General features: G+C 43.3%; 1 protein-coding gene across 1 annotated transcript in view; it reads right to left on the bottom strand.

The window, feature by feature from the left end:
• The window catches only part of pola1 (polymerase (DNA directed), alpha 1), a 230,735-nt gene that overhangs the window by 45,809 nt on the left and 157,704 nt on the right, over positions 1-27,222 (bottom strand). The window contains exons 35-36 of the mRNA XM_078409144.1: positions 11,757-11,873; positions 4,262-4,358 (exon numbers count right to left, since the gene is read on the bottom strand). Of these exons, the coding sequence (XP_078265270.1) occupies positions 4,262-4,358; positions 11,757-11,873 (214 nt within the window). The remainder of the gene's footprint in view (positions 1-4,261; positions 4,359-11,756; positions 11,874-27,222) is intronic.

Raw genomic sequence — 27,222 nt, 5'->3', positions numbered from 1 at the left:
TAGACACAAAATGCTGGAGTAACTCAGCGGATCAGGCAGCATCTCGGGAGAGAAGGAATGGGTGACGTTTTGGGTCGAGACCCTTCTTCAGACGTAGGAGGCTTTTGTTTCAGTCAAACAGGGCATTCGTTTCCAATGAACAGTTTCTTATCAAATAATTAGCAACTTTAAAGATAGAATTGGCCCACTAAGTTAAAGTCCTAAATTCGGGCAAGGCTAATTTGAAAGCTGTTAGGCAGGAACTTGCAGAGGTTGATTGGGAAATGCATTTTACAGATAAAGGGATGTCTGGCAGGTGGAAAGCTGTTAAAAATGAGATTGGGAGAGCATAGGGACAGAATGTTCTTGTCAGAGTGAAGGGAAAGTCTGGCAGATTCAGGAATTCCTGGTTGCTGAGGGATATTGAGGCACTAGTCAGAATAAAAGAGGCTTGTCAGGTATAGGCAGCTGAGATCAAGCAAATCCCTTGAGGTGTACAAGAAATGTAAGAGTGCACTTAAAAAAGGAAAAGCGGAGGGCTAAAAGAGGGCACGGGATAGCTCTAACAAACATATTTTAACTTGCAAAGAGACATTTGTTCGCGCAAGATCATAGAACTTTGGAATTGTTGTGTTGAGAATTGTGGACAATGAGTCAGAGTATTTTTGAGGCTAAATGAAATAGAACAAGCCACAATTTCTGTAGCTTGGGTAAGGAAAGTAGACTACAGGCACAGCATCGGACATCATCTTGACAAACTGCAGAACGGCTCCCATTTGAATTTCTCATGCAAAATGTGTTGCAGTTTCCTGCCTGACTCTGTGGATAGATATTAGTCTGCTGCTTTCACAACCAAATCAGACCTACAATGTGTGTTCATCTTTTCTGCTCTCCATATCTGAAGAGGAATTCCCAATATATACATCGAGTATCGTGCCCATTTCTGGGAAATGGTCTTTGATGACAGGGATGGAAATCAAATCAAAATTCAGGCAAAACTACACCAGAAACAAGCCTTCCTAAATTACTTTCAGATTCATACAGAGCAAAGCAGAGTACTTTCAGCTGCCATGTTCCTTTAGGAATGTGTTTGCTCCATTTCTTACAACTACGTGAAACACTTGAAAGGAGATATTCCAAATGCAAACCCATCAAGAGGCTACAAGGACCGTGCCACTGGGCAGTGCAGGTCCACCGTTGATTTTCTGGCAACTGGTGGTCCGGTACCTCCTTTAATCAGGACAAAATTAGGAGAGCGCACTTGAAATCCCCACTGGAAGTCCCCCCGAAAATGCGGAGCCTAGGCTGGGTGAGGCGGCCAATCTCGACATCATCCGCACTTCAGTGGCCGATCGGCAGGTCGATTTGCTGCCTGCGGCCGGGGCTCTGAAACTCCGGCCCGGCCAGAGCCAACAGATCAGTTCCCAGAGCCGACTTATGCGACCGTACGGCGTGTCGAATTTCCCTCCACCGCCGCTGGGGCTCTGGAACCCGGGCTCAGCCGGAACCGGCAGATCCATTCCCACAGACGCCTTCCGAGACAGAGTTTGGTTCCAGTAGCGTTCGGCTCTTCTCGGAAGATTCTGTCGGTCGGGCAAAATGGATAACCCAGCAAGGCCCTGGAACCAAGGGTGCTGGAAAATCAGTGGTGGACCAGTACTATGCTGATATTCCACAGCAGCATGCTTGGGCCAAGGTCATTAATCCTGGACTCTGGCCTCTAGCTGTTTAGCTGCAGCAGTGAGTTTCAACACCAATTAAAAAGTCTCATCTCTCCTATGTTTACATTTCTTCTTCTAATGCTTTGGTTATTTTAGAATAACATGCTCATAAATTCCAAACAGCCTGCAAGTAAATTAAAGCATGCAAACATCACTTAATTGAAACAAGCCGTAGATCACCCAATCATATGACCAATTTGGCATTGTACCACCTTTTGTACACGTGCATAAACATGATCCCTGTCAGCAAACACAATTTACGACACAGAAAATCGACAAGGCTGAAAACAAAGCAACATTAGGCTTTCCAGTTCAAGATGTTTTGGGGCGGCACAGTAGTAGAGCTACTGACTCACAGCAGCAGAGACGTGGATTCAATCCTGACCTGGGGTGCTTTCTGTACGGAGTTTGTTAGTTTGTTAGTTCTCCCTGTTAGTTCTCCAGGTGCTCCGTTTCCTCCAAACATGTATAGGTTTGTAGGTTAATTAGCTTTGGTAAAATTGTGAGTTGTCCCTCGTGTGTAGGATCGTGTAGTGTATGGGGATCGCAGGTCGGCACGGACTCCATGGGCCGAAGGGCCCGCTTCTGCACTGTATCTCTAAAGTCTAAAGTAAAAGCAATTTCCAGAGGTTGGCTGGTGGCTGCCCTCAAAATCAAGACAGCGTTTTATCATTTAAGACATGAAGAAATCTTAGTAAAACATTGACGGGGAAAAATCTCCTATGTTTGGAAACACGACAAGTGCAAAGGAACATGGCTGAATATGACTGGCTCAAGGGGTCCTTGCTGCTCCTCAGTCCATGTGCAGCAAGATCTGGTCAACCTGGGTGATAGGTGGCACATAACATTTATGCTACACATGCAAGGCTAGGTTCCCCGGCTGCTTTTACAACACCTCTATCAAGAGTCCAACCATCCTCTTCTCTGTTTGGCAACATTACCATTGTTGAACCTTCACTTCTGCATGCAGCCACCAGCCAAATAGTTACCACTGACCAGAAACGTAAAATGATTTCCTTAAGCTACAACTAGTAATGTGTTTGAATCATAATCGAGCATCTCAATTTTTATTTGACACAAACCCACTTTGATCCTTTATCTTAGGTGAAAATGAGTGATTTCTACAATAGGTATAGTCTAAAGCGCACAACAGCATAGAAAGTAGCATGGATAGTTTAATCCAAAATGTGTTCAACTGGGAGATTTTAAAGACACACTGAATACCCTTTGCATTCCAAATATGCCACTTATCAGGAAAAGTATTATTTGTTGAAGAATTAATACATGGACAGATCGCACATCTTAACTTAATGCTTCAACGGTTAAATTCTTTAGAAAGTTGCATAAATTTGATTAATATTTCTGTGTTTAAAAGGTTTATTTGTGCCCCAGTGGAAGACATTATATCGATGAGCCTTCAACTCAGCAAAAATACATAAATCATTTCTCATGGATGGGAAGATAAAAAACAGAATTATCTTAAAATTAGAATCGATGCATTTAGTTAGAGATACAGCACGGAAACAGGCCCTTTGGCCCACCGGGTCCGCGCCGACCAGTGATCCCCGCACATTAACACTATCCTACGCCCACTCGGGACAATTTTTACATTTACCAAGCCAATTAACCTACAAACCTGTAGGTCTTTGGGGTGTGGGAGGAAATCGAAGATCTCGGAGAAAACCCACACAGGTCACGGGGAGAAAGTACAAACTCCGCACAGACAGCACCCGTAGTTGGGATCGAACCCGGGTCTCCGGCGCTGCATTCGCTGTATGGCAGCAACTCTACCGCTGCGCCACCTTGACCTGTATTTAGAACTGTATTTAGCAAACACTTTTTCTGTTTTCTGGAATGGAGAAATCATTCTCCTCCACTAAAACTATCTCAACTAAAAATTTGGTCGATAAACATACCAAATATATGGAACAAAGGCGTTCAAATAGAGTATAAAAATCAGCCATTAGCCACTGTCTAACAGTCAAGGAATATCAACCATTGAACTCCTCTGCAATAAACTGAACAAGTGATCTTATGCTGTTCAAGCAGTGGACAAAACCAACTTGAATGTTTATTCCCTGAAAAACAAATTACATGCATGTTAAATGTTGCTTAGGATGTGCCACTCATGAATTACTTTAGGGAATAGGACCCAGAGTCAAACCAATTGGGATAAATCCCGGTCAGTTGCTCCCATTGAAATGCTGACTAGTCTGCTACACACATCAGCACCTCCTTTCTTTATATCAGATTAATAGATAATAGATGTCTTCTAGTATTGCTTTAGGACATTCAATAGGAAGCATCTAAGTCATTGAATGAACATATCAGGACAAAGTAAAATAGGGGGATGGATGGAGGTGGGGGGGAGAAAATGTTGCGCAATTGGGAAATTGTTCCAACACAGCAAATTTCCTGCAGCAGTCCAAGGAATCCATCAGACCAAACAACTTCTTCCACAGATGAAGCCGAATGCCTAGCGCAACATCTGTACGTTCTCATCCAATGAATGCTGTCCCCATTAAACGAAAGACACCATTTTATTCTTACATTCCCCTTACCTTTATCCTGCTCAGAGACCACCTTTTCCAGTGCATAATCCCAGTCAAATATGTAGCGATAATAGCACAGCTGGATGTACAGGGCCTTATCTGGATACTGGAGGGGGAAGGGTGGAGAGATATAATGATAGATTAATATGACTGCTGCAATTTCAAAATCCAATTCCACCTTTTAAAACCCGCGTTTACAATGCTGGGGACATCACTTCTAACTAAATGGCGTGAAATTTCCAGTTCCAATTTATTTTCCTGTGTTTCCATTAGCCCAGTCATCACACTTTTTAACTAATATTTAACCACACAACTAGGTTTAGATTGGGCCCTGAGACTAAAAGGAATGTGTTCTCAGCAAACTGCTCCTTTCACATCATCTGACAAATATGATAATCTGTACTATTTGTCAAAAATGTGATTACTTATTCATCTAAAAACCCAAGGATAGTGATTCAGTTATTTGTTTAGTTTTAGATTCAGCAGTAATTGACGGTACACATCTCCCTGGCTGCACACATGCAGCTGGTTGAATAGAAGAGTGAAATTGCCTCCTTCATAATAGTTTGTTTTGATAATGCATTGTGTGTCGAGATGATGAGAAACAGTTGCTGTCAATTTGATTAGCCATTATATTTTTATGTTAATTGCCATTATTGGGTCCATTCTGTTTAGTGTCACCATAGAAGCCATACAATGTTAGCATAAATAACAAATTTGAGTAAATTAGGAAGATATATTTTTGCCAATTCATTTTAATTGCCCCTCAGTCCTTCCGTTGGTTAACGCAGCTGTTGACCCATAATAAGCGCTAGGTCAATATAACTGCTTGTCAATTCAGAAATGCAAAGTGCTTTGTAGCTGGTAATGGATATACAACTGCTCTTGCCAGCCAGCTGTAGCAGCCATTGACAATCTATATTGACAGCAATGCCAGAAATGGCAGCTCCTTGCAGTGCCCCCAATAAGAACAAAATTAGCCAATGCCTATCCAGTCTCCTAGGCAATACAATAATGCCGAGGTTAAGACACATTTTTTAATAAATCTTTTTTAAATGTGTTTTGTCTGTACATTAAAAACCCAACGTTTGCACTTCTCTGTCAAAAAAAAAAGCCATTTCCAAACAATGCATATCGCCTTGTCGTTTTTCACATAGATGCACATCTTCCACTGTTGAAACATTTGGTCACAGTCAAAAAGGAAAGGTGCTGGCTTGATCGTAGTAACCAGAAATGATGCATTTTGTCATACCTTTCTGTGCTCTCATTTCCATAAAGCCTTTCAAGCTTGAAAAAAAAAAAACCCCAGCAAATACTTGCAGATTAAATGATGCAAACAGTTATTTCTGTGCAACTATCCCACCAAGTGTGATCAAAGTAATTAAAGAAAACAGGTCGGGTCAATTAGAAACATTAATGCAACGGCATAAACAATTCACATTTTTTTCCTCAATGACAGAAGTTCTTCACCAATAAACAGGTTTGTTTATATATTCCATGGCCAAATAATTACTCCAGCTCCATATACCACATCATTTTGTCAGTTCAAACAATCACAGATGGAATTCTTTGATACATATTCCTCCCTCGAACAAGGCTTTTTTTTTTTTTGGTGTAAAAAAAGAGAGAAAAATCGGAGGGCTGATATTTCACCCTGAAGAGGAACTAAATTCAATCAAATAAAGCAAACCACTTTGAGGAAAACATACCAGCAGAAATAAACGGTGTCAATTATCTTTTGGTTGCTTAGAGATGATTTAACGAGATCCTGAGAACGGGCCATTAGCTAACATTTGCTTTCGCTATTAAAGCTGGATACCGTTTTCACCTCTCTACATCTCCCGTAGTTTAGCACCTGTCTTTGTTTGGGAGTGACATCTATTTCTCTTTTCACCAGGAATTCAGCACATTTTTAGGCCTGAGTGAGTAAGGAGCAAACCAGCTGTGAAATTGTTTCTTGAGAGACTCTCCTCTTCATAACATTTGCGCAGTCGTTAATAAAGGAAATGACCTGTTGCCCTCCCCTGGCCAGTCAATTGCACATATGAAATATATTTCAGTCACACCAATTTTTTTTTGGTTATTGAAACAATTGATGATCTAGTTCTAAAAGGCAGTATGATTACATCAAAATTACTTTCAAGAACAGTGTATTTACAATAGATAGTCATTTTCAGCATGTCCTCAAATCCCATTTTGAGTGAATAGCACGAATAAGGCCAATACTTTCTGCAGCTGCAGTTAAAAAAAAAATCCAATCAGTTCTCCTGAAGCAAAAAATGTTCTTATTTTAGTTACCGTTAATGGGCTTAAATAAAGAAAGGAGGCTATCTGCAACTTAGGGTTGCGTGATGAGTCAATATCTGCAGAAAATATGTAAATCTTTACAAGGCAAACACAGTTGGAAACAAAGACATTTAGCTGATGCAGTATTTGATGTCTCCACTTTTTTTGTGCGCATAATTTCTTCCCATTGAAAGCTATAATTGCCTGCCATTTGACGATATTCATGCTCAATTTTTGAAATTAATTTCAACTGGGAAAATGTAGAAATGTCATCTCCATTGAAAGGGATTTGATTTCAATTATCCTTGCTCAAAGGACTGTGATTTCCAAATACACTTAAGCAAAATTATGACAAGAATTTTTGTTCCAGAAATTTACTGTTTAAAGACCGATTAGGCGATAAATGGACTCGCTTTGAATGCACCAGTTTCCATCTGAAAGGCACTCAATTATCTTTGATTGCTCCTGTTACAATATATCAAATAGAGATACCTGCTATTGCTGTAATTTGTGTGAAAATTAACATGCTGCAATTTCCACAGGAAAAAAAGGAAGCCCTAATGGGCCTTTAAACGTACGTCAATAAAAGGCAAAGAGAAAAAAAATAATAATTTACGGAAAATATTACGAAATGCACCTGTACATAACTCTGACCAATTACAACACAATCAAGCAGGGGTAACATTACTCTCTCATTTAATCTGGACAGAATAATAGCCAATCTTTCGCCTCATAATAAAACTGGGTCAGTAACCATTTCTAGTCAATAAAGCTGTGGTGCTGGATTTGAGTAAGGACAAGGGATGAGCAGGGAAGTTCATGTTTTATTCAGTGTATAGTTTGAGATAGCACTTCAGGGAGGCATATTGATTGACTAGAGTGGATAATGGCAACTACCCAAACTGGGTGCTCTACCCCATGGCGGATGAACCACTTGGGGCAAAGCAGAAGATGCAAACCCCTTCTTCGAGGGGGGGGGCGCGAGGGACGAAGGAGGGGAGGGGGAGCGAGGGAGGAGCAGGGGCGAGGGAGGGGCCGAGGGAGGGGGCGAGGGAGGAGCGGGGGGTGAGGGAGGGGGCGAGGGAGGAGCGGGGGGCAAGGGAGGGGCAGGGCGGGGACGAGGGAGGGGCGGGGACAAGGGAGGGGACAAGGGAGGGGCGGGGCGAGGTAGGGGCGGGGGACACGGGAGGGGCGGGGGCGAGGGGCCGAGGGCGGGAGGCGAGGGCGGGGGGAGGGAGGGGCAGGGGCGAGGGAGGGGCGGGGACGAGGGAGGGGCGGGGACGAGGGAGGGGCGGGGGCGCTGGAGGGGACACGGGAGGGGCGGGGATGAGGGAGGGGCAGGGACAAGGGAGGGGCGGCGGCGAGGGAGGAGGCACGGGAGGGGCGGGGACGAGGGAGGGGCGGGGGCGAGGGAGGGGCGGGGGCGAGGGAGGGGCGGGGGCGAGGCAGAGACGAGGGAGGGGCGGGGGCGAGGGAGGGGCGGGGGGCGACGGAGGGATGAGGGAGGAACGAGGGGGCAAAGATGGAACAAGGGGGGCAAGGGAGGGGCAAAGGGTGAGGGTAGGATGAGGAGAGAGGGGCTGGGGCTAGGGCATGCAAGGTGACCATGGACAGGGGAGGGGTTGGGAGTGAAGGTGGGGCAAGGGCAAGGGCAAGAGAAAAAGTAGAGTGGATGGAGAAAGAAGGGGATTAAGTGGTAGAGAGTAATACACATTCAAAACAAAATGGGCAATACCATAGCATACACACACACACACACACATACTTTCTCATCTTCAATGTCCCTGGAACGCAAGAGGAATTTTCCGTTAAAAATACAAATCTAGCTCCTGGTTAACAATGGTAAATAATGTTTACTCACTTTCTTCTATGACATATACATAACCCAAGAGAAATCCACACATGGCAATTCCAATACAACGCATCAAATTCATTTAGCTGAACGTATCATGAAGAACCTTACATTGTGGTAGCTTGAAATAAAAGCATTTCGAAAAGTACTTTAATCAAGCAACGTTATTCTTAATGCCCTTTTCATATGTCCACATGTCCTTTTACTGTCCATTCTCCAGGTAATCACCCAATTAAGCAATTATGAATAGAGGGAGTGGTGCAGGATCTCAAGTCATTGGCATTTGTTCAGTGACATACTCTCCACCCCTCTCACCCCCTTAATGCAACTGGGCAAAATGTGTACATTTTGTTGCAGCCAAATCAGAAAAGAGAGAAGTATAATGGCTTCAGTGCACTGAGGTCTCAAAACAAGCTGGGCACCCCCAGATACTGCAGCATCACTGGTGGATGGTCCAGAGTTGGAACAGGAGTGTTGACCATCGTGGCATTGGAAGTGGCGTCGTGCAGTGGTCAATAGTGGCAAAGATGGAATGCTGCATGGGCTTCCTCTTTATTGATGAAATTATCTCATCGAGGTGTGTAAAATATCTTTAGTTTAGTTTAGTTTGGATGTATAGCACGGAAACAGGCCCTCTGGCCCACCGAGTCTGCACTGACCAGCAATCCCCGCACATTAGCACGACCTGACACACACGGGGACAATTTACATTGATACCAAGCCAATTCATCTACAAGCCTGTACGTCTTTGTAATGTGAGAGGAAAACGAAGATCTCTGAGAAAATCCACGCAGGTCATGGGGAGAACGTACAAACTCTGCACAGTCAGGATCGAACCCGGGTATCTGGCGCTGTAAGGCAGCAACGCTACTGCTATGCCCCTGTTTCCTCCTCTGTCTTTTTCCAGAATATGAGCAACTTTTTTGTTGCTGCCTCCTGTAGGCATGAATTACCCAACAATGTCATTACTTTTGCTGGTAGTGTCAGACCTCTCCTCATGCTTACATGGTCAATCTTTGACTCTCCCCTTCCCTTTCTGGATCTCTGTCATCCCCTCAGGAACTGGGTTGGTTGTTAACATGCATTAAATCCCCACCAACTCCCACAGGTATCACAAATACTCTTCATCCGAGATGATGAGTGGAGAGGATAGAGAGTAGATGTGGGGAGGACTTTTCCAGTAGTTGGAGAGTCTGGGACCAGAGGGTACAGCCGCAGAATAAAAGGACGTACCTTTAGAACAAAGACGAGGAGGAATTTCTTTAGCCAGAGGGTGGTGAATCTGTGGAATTCATTGCCATAGATGGCCGTGGAGGCCAAAGTGATTGGGTTGTTTTAAAGTGGAGATTGATAGGTTCTTGATTAGTGAGGACATCCTAGGTTACGGAGAGGAGGCAGGACAATGAAGTTGAGAGTGGGAAAAATAGATCAGCCATGATCAAATGGTGGAGCAGATTCGATGGGCTGAATGGCCTAATTCAGCTCGTATGTCCTGTGGTCCCACCCTGCTTCATGCAAGGGCTTTATTCCATTGTCCCAGTTCCTTTGTCTCCACTGCATTTGTTATGAGGAGACTTTCTGTATAGCTATCTCTGAAATACCATCCATTTTCCTGAACGATGGATTTCTCGCTCCCATTATTAACAGAGTCCTTTATCGCATCTCATCCATTTCCTGCACTTCACACCCTCCCTCTCCCTGGGCCTCAACTTCTGCCCCACTTGCCTCTGCAATCAAAAGATAATACTCCACAATGTCTACCACCTACAAAAAGATTCCATAACCTGACACATCTCACATCTTAAGCTCAGGGGTGACCGCGCTTTTGCGGTTGCAGCTCCTAGACTGTGGAACAGCATCCCTCTCCCCATCAGAACTGCCCCCTCCAACGACTCCTTTAAGTCCATGCTCAAAACCTATTTCTACTCCCTAGCGTTTGAGGCTCATTGAGGAGGCGCTGTGAACTGTTTGCGTGCTACTGTATGTTTCATTTTTTTTCCATTGGAACCTAATCAGATGTACAGCACTTTGGTCAACGTGGGTTGTTTTTAAATGTGCTATACAAATAAAATTGACTTGACTTGACTTGACATCTAAGTTAGACACAAAATGCTGGAGTAACTCAGCGGGACAGGCAGCATCTCTGGAGAGAAGGAATGGTGTCGTTTCGTGTCGAGACTCTTCTTTAGACATCTCACATCTCCTCTCCTTTCGGTACTTTGCGACTCCCTGGTCCAATCTTCCGACCCCACCAACCTACCAAAGACATTCACCCTGCCAACCTTTCTTGCAGCTTAACTAGCTTCCTTTGTCTTCCTGCGACTTCTGACAAAGGCTCTTTTGGCCCACAATGCTGACCCACTTCACCTTCTACAGATGCAGCTTAACCTGATGAATATTTCCAACATTTATGTACGTATCTAAGTACCAAATGCCCTTTAAATATAGTTGTAATTGCCTTAACCACCTCCCTGGCAGTTTGCTCCAGATAACCATCTGATATGTGATATAGGTATCCCTCGGATCTTTACATTTCTCCCTTTCATCTTAAACCTGTACCCTCTAGTTCTACACTCCCCTGCCCTGGGAAAAGGACCGACTATCTATTATATTTGTGGCCCTTATAATTATAGAAATCTCGGAAAGGTCACCCCTTAGCCTCCTACAGTATTCAGTGTATTCAGGTCTGACCTTTCCTCACCTAGAAAGCGTTCTATTACAGGCAACGTCCCGGTGAATCCCTCTTGCACTCTCTCTCTCTCTCTGTAGTCACCACATTCTTACTGCAGTGCAGTGACCAGAACTGAACATCATACATCAAGTTTGGTCTAACCAATGTTTTGTACAGCTGTAATGGCATAGCGAAATTGGACTGCGGTGTTCAAATTGTGAAGTATTTTAAGGTAAAGAAAGAAAAATATTATTGGTCAATGAATCGGCATGTTTAAAAGTCGACTAAAGAACATCAAGGCACTTTTAGTACCTTTGCATACTGAGACTGGCTCAGACATGCAACTCCGAAACAGAATGAATGGTAGACTATTACCTCAAGTTGAAAAGAAAATGTTCAAAAGAGAGGAGCAGACAAAGAATAAGATGGAAGAATAGACCATTTAGATAGTTCTTTCAGATTCTCCTTGACTACCACTGCCTCCTCCTGTTCTGCAAGCAAATTCTAAGATTCCCTTTTGCAACAACCTGATATGAAAATATTACAATGTTAGCATTGATGACCAGGGTTTTCAAATTAGCCATTGACCAACATCTCATACAGTCGGTAAATCGCAGACCATGTTAGCATTCTGTAAGCTTTGTGAAAATAAAACAAAATTGAAAAGTCTACAGTAACAATCCAAGGGTTATTACCTCTGGCTTAAGTGCACCCTTTGCACAAGTCTGGCATAATGGAACGTTACGCGAGAACCTCAGTGGAAGCTGACGAGTACGATTTTGGCATGTTTGGTCTTCACAAACGAGCCATCCCTGCAAATGGAGCAAAGCAAAACCATGAAAAGCTTTCATCAGCTGATATCCCATTTGCTTATTGTTAAAATTCAGACCTCTCTAATATTAGCTTTGAGTTCATAAGCCCTATGACTGAATACCAACAAGAAGCAGGGTAACAATATGCCCAGAAATAACACTTGTGAACTGCAGCTTATAGTATACTGGAGATCACCACCAGTGTAATGACATTTTCAAAAGGAGTATCATTTTATTCTACAACCAATGTGCTTATGGATTAAATGAGTCGGAAGAAGGGTCTCGACCCGAAACGTCACCCATCCCTTCTCTCCTGAGATGCTGCCTGACCCGCTGAGTTACTCCAGCATTTTGGGTCTACCCTATGAATTAAATGATACATACAAGCAATGCAAGACAGTACAATCGTAAAAATATAACAGCATTTTTAAATAAAATCAGTCCACGAGGACTCCATAATCTTATATATTTTAATTTAACAAAGGAACTAAAATTACAAAAAAACGTCTTTGGAGATTCATGATGCAGAGCAGGTTCTCAATTAGTAGAGCTCAGATCTCAGTAAAACATCTCTGAATTTGACATGATTGTAGAAGGCAATCTGTAGAAGGATGCAAATGTGCAGTTGCTTAAACATCTCCCAAGGCTCACAAGTTTTGTGATGCTGTTCCCATTTTTAACATAATTATGATCCAAAACATATTTTGGCCCTTATGCATCGCTAAATCTTGGACTATTTGCTCTACAAGTTTTAAAGGGTCACCACATCTCCAATTATAGCCTCAGCAGAAAATGATGTGGAAACTGAGGAGAAACACTCAATCTCAGTGTTTCCACCAAGTTTCTATCTTCGGTATGGAAACAGATAAAAATAAATCTCAAATAATTTATTTTCTGCCATTTCTTTATCCTAATTTAAAATTGAGAAAATAAATTATTTGTGATTTCTCTTTATCTGCCGCCATACCTCAACATCTCCTTCAATATTTTAGGCTATTCCACGTAACTTTGAACAGAATTCCACAGGGCAGTTCTTGCTTACCTTTTTATCAAATCTAAGTCCATGTCTGGACCCCAGGGAAGTCAGAAAATAGCAATTGTCATTATAGCTTTTATAACAAAGAGGATAAACCTCAATAATAAAAAAAGTTATTTTTAAACCCTTCATTAAGACAGCCATATTCTTACAATTTATATTCTTATCAGCACCCCTTCACTACCTCTGAAAAAAAGTGCAATTGGAAAGAAAAAAGAAAAATATGGGGAAGACAACAAATTAAGGGACAAACAGCTTTTCTATTTGACAGATTTTCACAATGTATGTCAACCAATTTACTAGATTTTACAGCAGTTTTTCCAAATTGACTCAATTGGCCATTTGACTTATTGATCTGTTCATTTCAGTAATCATCTACCTCTGTCACAAGAACATTGAAAGGATAATAACAAGGAACATCAGGCTCTTACTCCAGAATTGGTTAAAAGGAAGGTGAGACTCTAATTTACACAAATTTTATAATAAGTGGATTACTAAAAGTTCATAGTATTTCTTCTGAAAATGTCCCTTATTGTTCAACTGAATGCAGAAAAAGTCATGAGTGAACAGTGCACTAGAACTGAAGATATAGCTACACAATACTACTTTTCTTTCTCTTTCTTGTGTGAAATTAAAATAATTGCTGCTTAGCATTCTTCCTTCAAATTAGCTGCAAAAGGTGAACCTGTAATGGCTGATGTGTTTGTGACCTTGAGTGGTGCCTGCTTACAGCTGTAATGTAGGAAGTGAAGTCTGACTGTTTACAACTTTTCCTTTCTTTTTCTGCATAATCACTTTACCTTAGGGGATCTTAGGAACCTTTTTTTAAAATCATTGTGCAGTTCCGAAATTCATTGAGTTCACCACTTCACAATGGGCAATAATGGAGATTTGACTCACCATGTCAATCAATTCCATCAACCACCCCATTATGGACCAGAAATGAAAAGAAAAAAAAATCCCAAGATTAGAGAACCATACACTGCAAATACGTCTTATCTCTCCTAAGCATGTTAATCTTATATCATCATGCTTCTAGAATTATTCATGTACTCTAACCCATTTTATTATTGTCTGAAAGAAATCTCTCTGTCTAATTTACTGCACCAAGAAATTTGTTCTTCGGGAGGTTAATTAAGAAAGAAATACATTAGTAGGAAGTAGGGAAATACACAACTCAGCAGGCCAGGCAACATCCCATGAGAACATGTATAGGTGACGTTTCGGGTCGGGACCCTTCAGGCTGATTGCAGGGTTGGGGAGGGGGGAGAGAGAAAGCAAGAAAAGTAGGACCCGAAACGTCACCCATTCCTTCTCTCCTGAGATGCTGCCTGACCCGGAGTTACTCCAGCATTTTGTGTCTACCTTCAATTTGAACCAGCATCTGCAGTTATTTTCCTACACAAGAAAAGTAGGAAGTAGTTTTAATGCATGGGTCATTAATTGATACAATCTAACATTGAGATGCAAGCGGAGGTAGATTATTAAAAAATACCATCCATCCTTATCTCCCATCTCACCTATAATTTTCCACTGACACACAACATCTAAACTGAGGGGGGAAATCCAACATTGGTGGTGTTACTGAGATTTTTTCTGAGTAGTAACATCACCTATATCCATCTTTCAAAATCAATGCCTGATATAAGGAGCATGCCATTCATCCCACCTGACCGCCATTCTGTACGAATTATTCTGAATGGGTTTCAAACCAAAGTAAATATGAAACAAATCTCGGAAAACTTCAGGGGAAAAAAAAGAAAATTATATTGCATTCATCCATGATGCTTGTTCTGGTAGTTAATTTTCAGTGCATTGAATATATTCAAAGGATTTGTTGTTTGTGCCATTTGGAAGGCAGCAGTTACCACTGTCAGCTTGCAACAAATTATCTTTGGATTTGCACTCGGGCTCCTACCGTTTAATATCTTCGAAAATGGTACCTTGTGAAAAAAATTACATAAAATGACCCATGCATTAAAACTACTTCCCACTTTTCAGTAAAGCGATAAAGCACGAGAATAAAAGCGGAAGAAATAAAAAGAATGTAGTTATCAGAAGCTCAAGGCATTCTGTTCTCAAGCACAATGACAAGTTCTATTCATGTGCCTTGATTCAGATGTCAGAGTAAATATATACAGCACAATTACAAATACTGATAACTTTCACTTCTACAAGTCTGACACACAAACACACACACATATATATATATAACACATATGAGAAATTGTACCTCACACACAGGCATAAGAACAGTTATTGGATAGGAAGGATTTAAGTTATGAATGGGTACATCGTAGCTGAAGTGTTTTTTTTTAAAGCGCTGAAGAACAAGAATATATCAGAAAATACAATCATTGACACTAATACAGATACAGTGGGAGAGTCTAGGACCAGAGGCCATAGCCTCAGAACAAAAAGGATGTACCTTTAGAAAGGAGGAGGAATTTCTGTCGTCAGAGTGTGGTGAATCTGTGGAATTCATTGCCACAGACAGCAGTGGATATCCAAGTCAATGGATATTTTTAAGGCAGAGATTGACAGATTCTTGATTGGTAAGGTTGTCAGGGGTTATGGGGGAAGACAGGAAAAAGTGGTTGAGAGGGAAAGATAGATCAGTCGTGGTTCAATGGCAGAGTAGACTGGATGGGCTGAATGGCCCAATTCTGTTCCTAGAACTTATGAATGTGTAGGAAAGATAAAAATATATGGTTCATTTTGGCCAGCAATATGGCGGTGCAAAGTGGAGTGTTTTGAAAGCATAGAATTGGAACATAAAGGCTGATCTCATTTGCAGCTAAACCCTAATATCTAGGATTCAGGCAAAGAATAGACTTCCCACCATCGACAACATCCACACCACACTTCCTTGGAAACGCAGCCAACATAATCAAAGATTTTTCCTCCCTGCTCCTGATCAGCAGAAGATACAGAAGCTTGAAAGTGCACACAACCAGATTTAGGGACATCTTCTTTCCCACTCCAAACAGGCTTCTGAATGTTCCTTCCATAAGCTTGGGGACTACCCGATTCACCTCGACCACGTGTTGCAGGCTGTGACAAAGAAGTTAACTGTCATCAGAAGCAGCGTTCATGCACACTAGGTCTTGGCTTTATTTTCCATGCAACAGGCACAGGCAACAGGTCAGTGACAGATTGCCCGATCAAATGCAATGTCATAGACAGGCAGTGCGCACTAAGATATTAGCATGCGGAAAGACCACCTCCGAAGTTAATTGGATGGAGGGGTAAACTGCGGAGGGAAAATGTTTAAAGTTAGAGAAAAGACAAGGCAATAGTGCATTACTTATTAAGGCAATAGTCATTACCTATAAAATAAGCAGGATCAGTTCGGAAAGATAGACACAAAAAGCTGGACTACTCTGTGGGACAGGCATTGGACTCTATATATGGGACTCATGTACGAAAATGTTGAGCACTTCGTATATTCCCCTTTGCATTACCAATTCTACTTGAGTTTGACTTGATTGTCCCCCCGTCCCCCCCCCCCCCACATTTGCAAAGACTGGACCCTTCCCCACCCACTCCAAACAGCAATTCACACCTACTCACAGACTGACTCAAGTTTGCAAAGACTGGCCCATTCTCTCTCCCCCCCTCTCTGCAATCACCAATTTGGACATCCTCACAGACTGACTCCAGTTTAACAATAGAAATTGCGGAAGTGGAGAGCTTATTCAGGAAACAGAAAAGCCGTAAATCTCCAGGACCGGACAATGTTTCCCCCCTCTACCCTCAAGCTCTGTACCGAACAACTTGCACCGATCTACACAGATATTTTCAACCAGTCCCTGCAAACCTGGACTGTCCCTGCCTGCTTCAAGGTCACCACTATTGTCCCTGTACCCAAAAAGACAAAGACAAAAAGACACCATTGTGCCAGAGCTACTACACTCCAAACTCTCCAAGTTGACTGTGTCTGAACCCCTCTGTCAGTGGATCATCAACTTCCTGACAGACAGGAAGCAGCATGTGAGCTGGGAAAGCACATCTCAGACCTGCAGACCCTCAGCATAGGAGCACCACAAGACTGCGTACTCTCCCCACTCCTTCACTCTCTCTACACCAACAACTGCACCTCCACAGACTCCTCTTCCTCTGTCAGGCTCCTCAAGTTTGCGGATGACACAACCCTGATTGGACTGATCCAGGATGGGGAGGAATCTGTTTACAGACGGGAAGTGATACAGCTGGCGTCCTGGTGCCATCGCAACAACCTGGAGCTCGATGCTCTTAAGATAGTGGAACTAATTTTAGACTTTCGAAGAGCTCCCCCCCACCCCCCCACCATGAACAACACCCTAGTCACATCTGTGGAGTCATTTAAGTTCCTTGGAACCATCATCTTCTGGGACCTTAAATGGGGGTCCACCATTGACTCCACAGTCAAAAAGGCCCAACAGAGGATGTACTTCCTGCAGCAATCTGCCACAGGCAATGATGGTCCAATTCTATACTGCTATCATTGAGTCCGTCCTCACCTTCTCCATCATGGTCTGGTTTGGCTCAGCCACCAAGCACGACAACCGGAGGCTGCAACGGATCGTTCGCACAGCTGAGAAGGTTGTTGGCTGCAACCTTCCCCCCATTGACGAACTGTACACTGCAAGGGCCAGGAAGCGAGCGGGCAAGATCTTCTCTGACCCCTCTCACCCTGGCCACAAACTCTTTGAAGTACTTCCCTCTGGAAGACGACTCCTGACTCTCAAAGCAGCCACAGCCAGACGTAAAAACAGCTTTTTCCACGAGTGGTAGTTTCACTCAATAACCAAAGCCTGTAGTTTCTTTTTTGCTCTGGTTTATTTTCACCCACATGTTCAGACCGTAATGTTGTATCCTTATTGTTTTGATGGTTTATTCTTAATTGTTAACTGTATGTTTGTGTTATCATTTGTGAGCGGAGCACCAAGGCACATTCTTTGTATATGCACATACTTGGTCAATAAACGTATTCATTCATTCATCTGATCTGTTTGGATAGCATGCAAAGTAAAGCTTTCCACTGTACCATGGTACATGTGGCAATAACGAACGTAAACCTCAGTCTTGCAACCAGTGCACCACACAATTCCAGTAACATCTCGAACAGGATTTTCAGTAACATTATCTTTTCTGATATCCCACCCTCAGCACCCTGTGTAGAGAGTAACCTTTGATAAGAAACAAATGAGCCCCCATGTAAATGCTTTGTCCGCAAGATAAATCAAAGGGTAGGGGGATTCTGCAGCGGGGGACTCACCTCCTGTCTCCCCAAAAGCTTTGCCACGACAACAAGGTACAAGAGTAGAAAAATAATGAACCTGGTTGTAATATCTTGAAATAAAGAGGTGAGCTAATCTAACTTCTCAACAGCCGAAGGTCAGATGACGACAGAATTAAAATGGCTTCTCTCAAGAACAGCACTAGTTTTAACTGATGATCTGAGAGATTTTTTTATGAATGCATGCTTGTACTGAATCATGCCATAATAACACGCAAAAAGGATGAAAGAGGATCAACCAAAGTAGTTGGAGAATGAGATGTTGCTTGCCATTTGCAAGTGTACAGTACCAAAAAACAAGCGTGTCCTTGTTGCTTCCTCAAAATAATCTTTCTTTGATACTTACCCCATTTCACATGATGTTCTCTCTCTCTCTCATGCCCCCGCCCTATCCTCCCTCATCGAAGTCCTGATTAATTCTTATTCATTCACAAAATGCTGGAGTAACTCAGCAGGTCAGGCAGCATCTCGGGAGAGAAGGAATGGGTGACGTTTCGGGTCGAGACCCTTCTTCAGACTGATGTCGGGGGTGGGACAAAGGAAGGATATAGGTGGAGACAGGAAGATAGAGGGAGTCTCCACCTATATCCTTCCTTTGTCCCACCCCCGACATCAGTCTGAAGAAGGGTCTCGACCCGAAACGTCACCCATTCCTTCTCTCCCGAGATGCTGCCTGACCTGCTGAGTTACTCCAGCATTTTGTGAATAAATCGATTTATACCAGCATCTGCAGTTATTTTCTTATAATTCTTATTCATACCTTCTTCAGCCACCATGAAGTATAACCCACCTTTTCATTCACACACACTTCACAGCGATGGGAAATTATGGGGAAAATGAACACGATCCATTTTGCAGGCCAACATCTCTGGAAATGAGAACCTAATTCCATGCAATTGGTTGAGATGGACAGGTTGCAACATTTGTATTCAAGATATTTCAGGGTCGATTGAGGACATGAGAAAAAGATCGTGTGGAATGGGGTAGGTATTACAAAAGACAGAGTTTAAGGAAGGCGGCTGGTTGGGAGAAAGCATTATGGGATGGTGTGCGGCTGAGGTCATGGATAATGAGGTTTGGGGAGAAATGTTAATGCAAAGTGAAAAACAAAGGATAATTATCTGAAGAAAGATGCACTCAGCTCAGGATCTCAAATTGATGTACAGATGCGAAGGTTTAAGTTTATTATTGTCACGTGAGCCATGGTACATTGATAACTTTGTTTTGCATGCTATCCAAACAGTTCATATATACCATGCATAAATACAATCAAGTCAAACTCAAGCACAATAGATGGAGCAAAGGGGAAAATCGAGTGCAGAAAGTACTCAGCATTGTAGCACATCAGTTCTATAGATAAAGTCCAATGTCCACAATGAAGTTGATGTGTATCGGACAGTACCCGAGTCCGGTGGTGCACACTGTCAAGCTTCTGTACCTTCTCCTGAATGGGAGCAATTCGAGGAAGGAATTACCGGGGTGGGACAAGGAGTTGATTATGTTGGGTGCTTTTCCAAGACAGCATGAAGGGTAGATGGAATCAATAGCGAGAGCCCAAACCTAGCTGTGATGCAGTCCGACAGTATGCTTTCTATAATGCATCAGTAAAAGTTTTTAAGAGTCATTGGAGACATGGCAAATTTCCTCAGTGTCCTCAGGAAGTAGAGGTGTTGGTGTGCCTTCTTGGCTGTCACTTTAATGCGGTTGGTCTTTGACAGATCATTGGTAATATTAACGCCAAGTAACTTGAGCTCTTAACCATTTCCACTTCAGCACCTTTGATGCAGATTGGGGCATGTACACCATGCTTCCTGATCTCGAAAACTAGCTCCTTCGACTTGCTGACATTGAGGGAGAGGTTATTGTCCTGACACCACATAATTAAGTTCACACACTTAAGTGAACACGCTTGAAATGCTCAATCAACCCTCAACTATATTGTTATGGCCATGCATCAGTGTTTGAGACTCTGCGGTACAATTTTACTTGCCTCACTAGATGATCATTGTAAGCTGTTCAATATCACCACATGCCCTGCTGTCAGCATACACGCCAAAGTACCAGCAATTATGTTAGCCTGTGGTCTTCTGCTCCATCCCCAAGATTGGAATTGCAAGCACAGTTGTTTGGACTCGCCTGTCGGTTGAACTTTTCACAGAAGCAGCCAATTAAATGGGACCAGAAGAGACTCCAAGATGATTTACTCTCCAATCACTTCCACACGCCTCCCCACTCTGCCTCACAATCCTTCTCACCACTCCTCATACCCTGCTGAAAGATCACCAACAACTCTGCCATTCTTGCCGACAGAACAGAGGCACAGGTGCTGAAAAACGCGAGCAAAAACAAAACAAGACCAAAGTGCTGGAGGAAATCAGCAGGTCAGGCAGTGTCTGTTGAGAGAATGGATAGATGACCTTTTGGGTCAGGATCCTTCCTCAGACTGATGGTGTAGGGAGGAGAGTCACAGATGGGCAGCAGTGAGAGCCTCACACAACTCCCACCGGAGCAGGAGAATTTCTTCAAAGAGGGCTTTCTATTCCAGGACACCCAAGATGCTCTCTTTCTACAGTAAATGTGGTTTCCTCCTTGCTGAAGTGAAAGGTGCCCTATCCATGTCTCCTGCTTCCAGCAACTCGGCTCTCCACCCTCCCTTCAACCCAGATGGAAGGATCCCTCAGTCCTCAGCATCTTCCACATCCATCACGTCATTCTCCGAAATTTCTGCCACCTTCAATGTGATCTCACCACCAGTAATATCTTTCCGTCCACAGCTCTCTCCCCCTTCTGATGAGCTGTTCTCTCTGCAACTTCTTGGTTTGCTCATCCCTTCCCTGGAGTCCTTTGCCCTGCAACTGCAAGAGATGTACCACTTGTCCCAACACCTCCTCCCTCACAACCATCCAGGCACTGCAGCAGCCCTTCCAAGACAGACAGAGGTACATGTTTCCAATCTCATCTATTGCATTGGGAGCTCCTGATTCTGGCCTCTTCCACATTGGCGAGACCAAGTGTAGACGAGGTGACCATTTCACCAAACTCGTGCTCTGTCCGCCAAGGCCTACAGCACCTACTGGTTGCTAACCATTCCCATACTGACCTTTCTGCCATTGATCTCCACTGCCAGAGTGAGGCCACACACAAAATGGGGAAAACAGCACCTCGTATTGCATTTGGGTATGAAAAGGGAATTGATCAATTTCAAGTAATGCCCTCTCTTTCCAACCCCCTCCGTGGTGTGCACACCAATCTGGTCACCCTGCCCCTTTCCCCTCTTCCGTACACATGTCTCCCACTCCATCACCCCACCCATCCACCCCTCACATTCCCTAGCTCCCCCATTTCCCCTTCATCCTTCCTCCATCCCTTCCCCCCCCCCCCCCACACACACATTCCTTTCACCCACATCCCTCACTCGGGCTAAACATTTCACTCTTCTTTTCTAATCCCACACCCTTTTATCTCCTTTTCACCCCTACCCAAATCACCATCTCCACCCATCTGTCACTCGCTCCCCACTCACCGTATCCACCTATCACTCACCAGGCTTTGCCTCCCTTCTTTACCCTGCCTCTTTTCCAGCTTTCTTCTCCCCCCTCCCAACCCACTCCATCACACCGAAGAAGGGTTCTGAAACAAAACAATGGCTGTTCATTCCTCTCAGAGATGCTGCCTTCCTGCACTTTGTTTTTTTGGCAGGAAGAACTCAAGTGTGCATTACTTTGCATAACATTTACAACTTCTCTCCAACTTCTCAAATCACATTCAGTTTGCCGAGCTTAAACCTTTATCGTTAACCAACATGGAAATAATCTCCAAGACAAAGAGGATCTTCACAACAGCAATCTCCAAACCACTTACAGGTGTTACAGGCAGTATTTCTCTCTACTGATGAAGCGAGTAAGGTTAATTTGTATGGACATCCTACTAGTTACCGTAACATGAAAGACCCGAGTTTTTTAAAAAAACCACCTCTGTAATTAACTGAGTATATTTATACATACAATCTGTAAATCTCTCTTTACAAACTGCAACAATAGACGTAACTACGATCCATGAAGATTAAATATGAACGTCAGTGTAAGGAGCTATTTTGAACAGCTATTAATAGAATAGTATATCTTCTTTGTTTTCCTTTGATAATTAGATCTCCAGTACAGATCAATTTCAATACTACGATTCTAAGGAAACAAGTAGATAATATTGTCACATATATAGCAGCAATTACTTTTGATCTCATTTACTGTTTGATTTTGCTGTGGAATTCTTAATTATTCAAGGAAAAATGTTTTCTTCACTCTTATCTCATGGTACAATTCCTATCAGGGAACAACTGTATTTACTGATCTCTCATCAGGGGTTGATAGCTCAAGCGTGAGCTCTAAATTGGTCTTCCCAAAATTGAGAGTTAATACTAGAAAGTAGTCAAGAGTGTTTTATTGTCGTATGTCCCAGATAGAACAATGAAATTCTTACTTGCAGCAGCACAACAGAATATGTATATGTAAAGTATAAGCACAGTTTCCTTCGATGTGGAATAAAGTTTAAGCAATCCTAGTTCATTAAGTTAGAGCAGGATCTACTGTTTGTGCAGCAAAGAGCAAGTCCAATGATATGCAGTTCCTGGTCGCCCCATTCAAGAAAGGGTATGGGTTCTTTGGAGAGAGTACTGAAGAGGTTTGCCAGAATGCTGCCTGGATTAGAGGGTATAAGCCGTCAGTTGTGGTTGGACCAACTTGGATGGTTTTCTCTGGAGCAGTGGAGGCCGAGGGAAGACCTGATAGAAGTGCATAAAATTTGAGAGGCTTAAATAGGGTAGACGGTCAGGAACTTTTTCAAAGACTAGAGGGTAAAGTTTTAAAGTGAGAGAGGCAAAGCTTAAAGGAGAAATGGAGGACAAAGTTTTTAAGAGCATGGTGGGTGCCTGAAACACTGGTGGTGGTGGAGGCAGCTCCAATATTGGCATTGAAGAGGGTTTTGGATAGACCCATAGATAGGCAAGGAATGGAGGGACATAGATCAAATGAACATAGAAAATAGGTGCAGGAGTAGGCCATTCGGCCCTTCGAGCCTGCACCGCCATTCAATATGATCATGGCTGATCATCCAGCTCAGCATCCTGTACCTGCCTTCTCTCCATACCCCCTGATCCCTTTAGCCACAAGGTCCACATCTAACTCCCTCTTAAATATAGCCAATGAACTGGCCTCAACAACCTTCTGTGGCCGAGAATTCCACAGATTTACCACTCTCTGTGAAGATAGAGATTTATTTAACTTGGCATCTCGTTCAGGTTGGACATTGCGGGCTGAAGGGCATGTTGCTGTGCAGTACTGTTCTATGTCAAATTGCCTGGTTATGAATAAAACCATCTGTATTGAACATATTAACATTTCCTTCTATTTCTGGGTGTTGATGCTTGAATTTTGTGGACCCAAAGCAAAATCACCTCGAATGAAATTATATCTTCAGCCTAACATGTGATTGAAATTTTGAAATCTTCTAGCAGCAGCCTTGTTAACTTAGCCTCAAAAGTTGTTTGATTTGGTACAGCATGGAAAATTATTAGACAATAGACAATAGACAATAGGTGCAGGAGTAGGCCATTCAGCCCTTCGAGCCAGCACCGCCATTCAATGCGATCATGGCTGATCACTCTCAATCAGTACCCCGTTCCTGCCTTCTCCCCATACCCCCTCACTCCGCTATCCTTAAGAGCTCTATCCAGCTCTCTCTTGAAAGCATCCAACGAACTGGCCTCCACTGCCTTCTGAGGCAGAGAATTCCACACCTTCACCACCCTCTGACTGAAAAAGTTCTTCCTCATCTCCGTTCTAAATGGCCTACCCCTTATTCTCAAACTGTGGCCCCTTGTTCTGGACTCCCCCAACATTGGGAACATGTTATCTGCCTCTAATGTGTCCAATCCCCTAATTATCTTATATGTTTCAATAAGATCCCCCCTCATCCTTCTAAATTCCAGTGTATACAAGCCCAATCGCTCCAGCCTTTCAACATACGACAGTCCCGCCATTCCGGGAATTAACCTAGTGAACCTACGCTGCACGCCCTCCATAGCAAGAATATCCTTCCTCAAATTTGGAGACCAAAACTGCACACAGTACTCCAGGTGCGGTCTCACCAGGGCCCGGTACAACTGTAGAAGGACCTCTTTGCTCCTATACTCAACTCCTCTTGTTACGAAGGCCAACATTCCATTGGCTTTCTTCACTGCCTGCTGAACCTGCATGCTTCCTTTCATTGACTGATGCACTAGGACACCCAGATCTCGTTGAACTCCCCCTCCTCCTAACTTGACACCATTCAGATAATAATCTGCCTTTCTATTCTTACTTCCAAAGTGAATAACCTCACACTTACCTACATTAAACTGCATCTGCCATGTATCCGCCCACTCACACAACCTGTCCAAGTCACCCTGCAGCCTTATTGCATCTTCCTCACAATTCACACTACCCCCCAACTTAGTATCATCTGCAAATTTGCTAATGGTACTTTTAATCCCTTCGTCTGTTAGTTCCTTGTTCCAAAATCGATGTACAGCCTCCTTTTGTCAGGACCACAAATCCCACCAAAATCCCAAGATAATTGTTTAAAGCTTTAAAGCAAAGTTTTCTTTCATCTGTGCCACTTTCAGGTTTCTTGGTCAATTGACTATTCCAATAAATGACCTGGTCTCACATACATATTTCAAAATAGGCCACTTTCTGTCTGCACACCAGTGGGATGGGTACGATTTGAACCAATATCAAAGAACAATATTGACTTGGTCACTTAATTTGGAGGTGAAACTTGTAATTTGTGCATTGTCCCAAAGAAAGTCCATATCTCTAGACCCCCTCTCCCCCGACTTTCAGTCTGAAGAGGGGTCTTGACCCGAAACGTCACCCATTCCTTCTCTCCAGAGATGCTGCCTGTCCCGCTGAGTTACCCCAGCATTTTGTATCTATCTTCGATGGTCGGGGCACTATGTCTGTGCCGAACATGCTTACTTAAGAGGAGTTGAGTATACGAGCAAAGCGGTCCTTCTGCAGTTGTACAGGGCCCTAGTGAGACCGCACCTGGAGTACTGTGTGCAGTTTTGGTCTCCAAATTTGAAGGATATTCTTGCTATTGAGGGCGTGCAGCGTAGGTTTACTAGGTTAATTCCCGGAATGGCGAGACTGTCATATGTTGAAAGACTGGAGCGACTAGGCTTGTATACACTGGAATTTAGAAGGATGAGAGGGGATCTTATCGAAACGAAAAGATTATTAAGGGGTTGGACACATTAGAGGCAGGAAACATGTTCCCAATGTTGGGGGAGTCCAGAACCAGGGGCCACAGTTTAAGAATAAGGGGTAGGCCATTTAGAACAGAGATGAGGAAAAACTTTTTCAGTCAGAGTTATGAATCTGTGGAATTCTCTGCCTCAGAGGGCAGTGGAGGCCAAGTCTCTGAATACATTCAAGAGAGAGCTAGATAGAGCTCTTAAGGATAGCGGAGTCAGGGGGTATGGGGAGAAAGCAGGAACGGGGTACTGATTGAGAATGATCAGCCATGATCACATTGAATGGCGGTGCTGGCTCGAAGGGCCGAATGGCCTACTCCTGCACCTATTGTCTATTAAATTAATCCCATCTGCCAGCATATGCTCTGTATCCCTCCAACCTTGTGTGCCTATCTAAAGCCTCTTAGACATCATTATCATATCTGCTTCCACTGCCTCCCCCGGCGACATGTACCAGGTACCGACCTCTGTGCATAAAAAATAGACTTCCCCCAGACATCACCATTAAACTTTACCCCTCTGATGTGTATAGCTATGCTCTCTAGTATTTGATATTCCCACCCTGCGTAAAAAGGTTCTAACTGTCTACCCTTTCTATGCCTCCAATAATTTTTCAAATTTCCTATTTGGTCTCTCCTCTGCACCAACATTCCAGAGAAAACAACCCACTTGTCCAACCTCTCCTTACAGGTGTTCCCCTCTCATCCAGGCCACTTCCTGGTAAACGTCAAATGCACTCTCTTTAAACCTCCGCATTCTTTCTGCAATGGAGTGACCAGAACTGCACACAATACACTAAATGCGTTCTAACCAAATATTTACAACGTTGCAACATGACTTCTTGATTCTCACGCCCCAGTGCCCCGACCAATGAAGGCAAGCAGACGGAGCGGTACACTTGGACCAAGGTCCTTGTGTGCATCAATGCTGTTTGGGGTCCTGTCATTAACTGTAAACTATCCTCTTGATTTCAACCTAGCAAAGTCTACAGCAACACACTTGCCTGGATTAAACTCCATGTGTTATTCCTCCACTGATGTATATCTTTCAGTCTCGTAAGGCAGCTTTCTTCACTATCCATAACTCCAATTTAAGTTTCATCTGCAAACTTACAAACCAAACCATATATATATTTATACTCTCCTCAATAACCTGGGATAGATCCCATGAGGCCCTGGGGACGCCCACCTTAATGCTCTTCAAGAGACCCAATACTCCTCTTTCTTGATTTCCAAATGCCCCAGCATATTAGTCTACCCCACTCTGATCAGAGAAACATAGAAAATAGGTGCAGGAGTAGGCCATTCAGCTCTTCGAGCCAGCACCGCCATTCAATATGATCATGGCAGATCATCCAAAATCAGTACCCCGTTCCTGCTTTTTCCCCATATCCCTTGATTCCCTTAGCCCCCAAGAGCTAAATCTAACTCTCTCTTGAAAACATCCAGTAAATTGGTCTCCACTGCCTTCTGTGGCAGAGAATTCCACAGATTCACAACTCACTGGGTGAAAAGGTTTTTCCTCATCTCAATCCTAAATGACCTACCCCTTATTCTTAAACTGTGAGCCCTGATTCTGGACTCCCCCAACATCGGGAATATTTTTCCTGGATCAAGCCTGTCCAATCCTTTAGCAATTTTATATGTTTCTAATAAGATCCCCTCTCATCCTTCTAAATTCCAGCGAATAAAAGCCCAGTCGACCCATTCTTTCATCATTCGTGAGTCCCGCCATCCCAGGA

This window comes from Rhinoraja longicauda, chromosome 12, assembly GCF_053455715.1.
Source record: "Rhinoraja longicauda isolate Sanriku21f chromosome 12, sRhiLon1.1, whole genome shotgun sequence".
In the NCBI taxonomy this organism is placed as follows: domain Eukaryota; kingdom Metazoa; phylum Chordata; class Chondrichthyes; order Rajiformes; family Arhynchobatidae; genus Rhinoraja; species Rhinoraja longicauda.
This window is presented reverse-complemented; position numbering and strand designations above follow the sequence as displayed.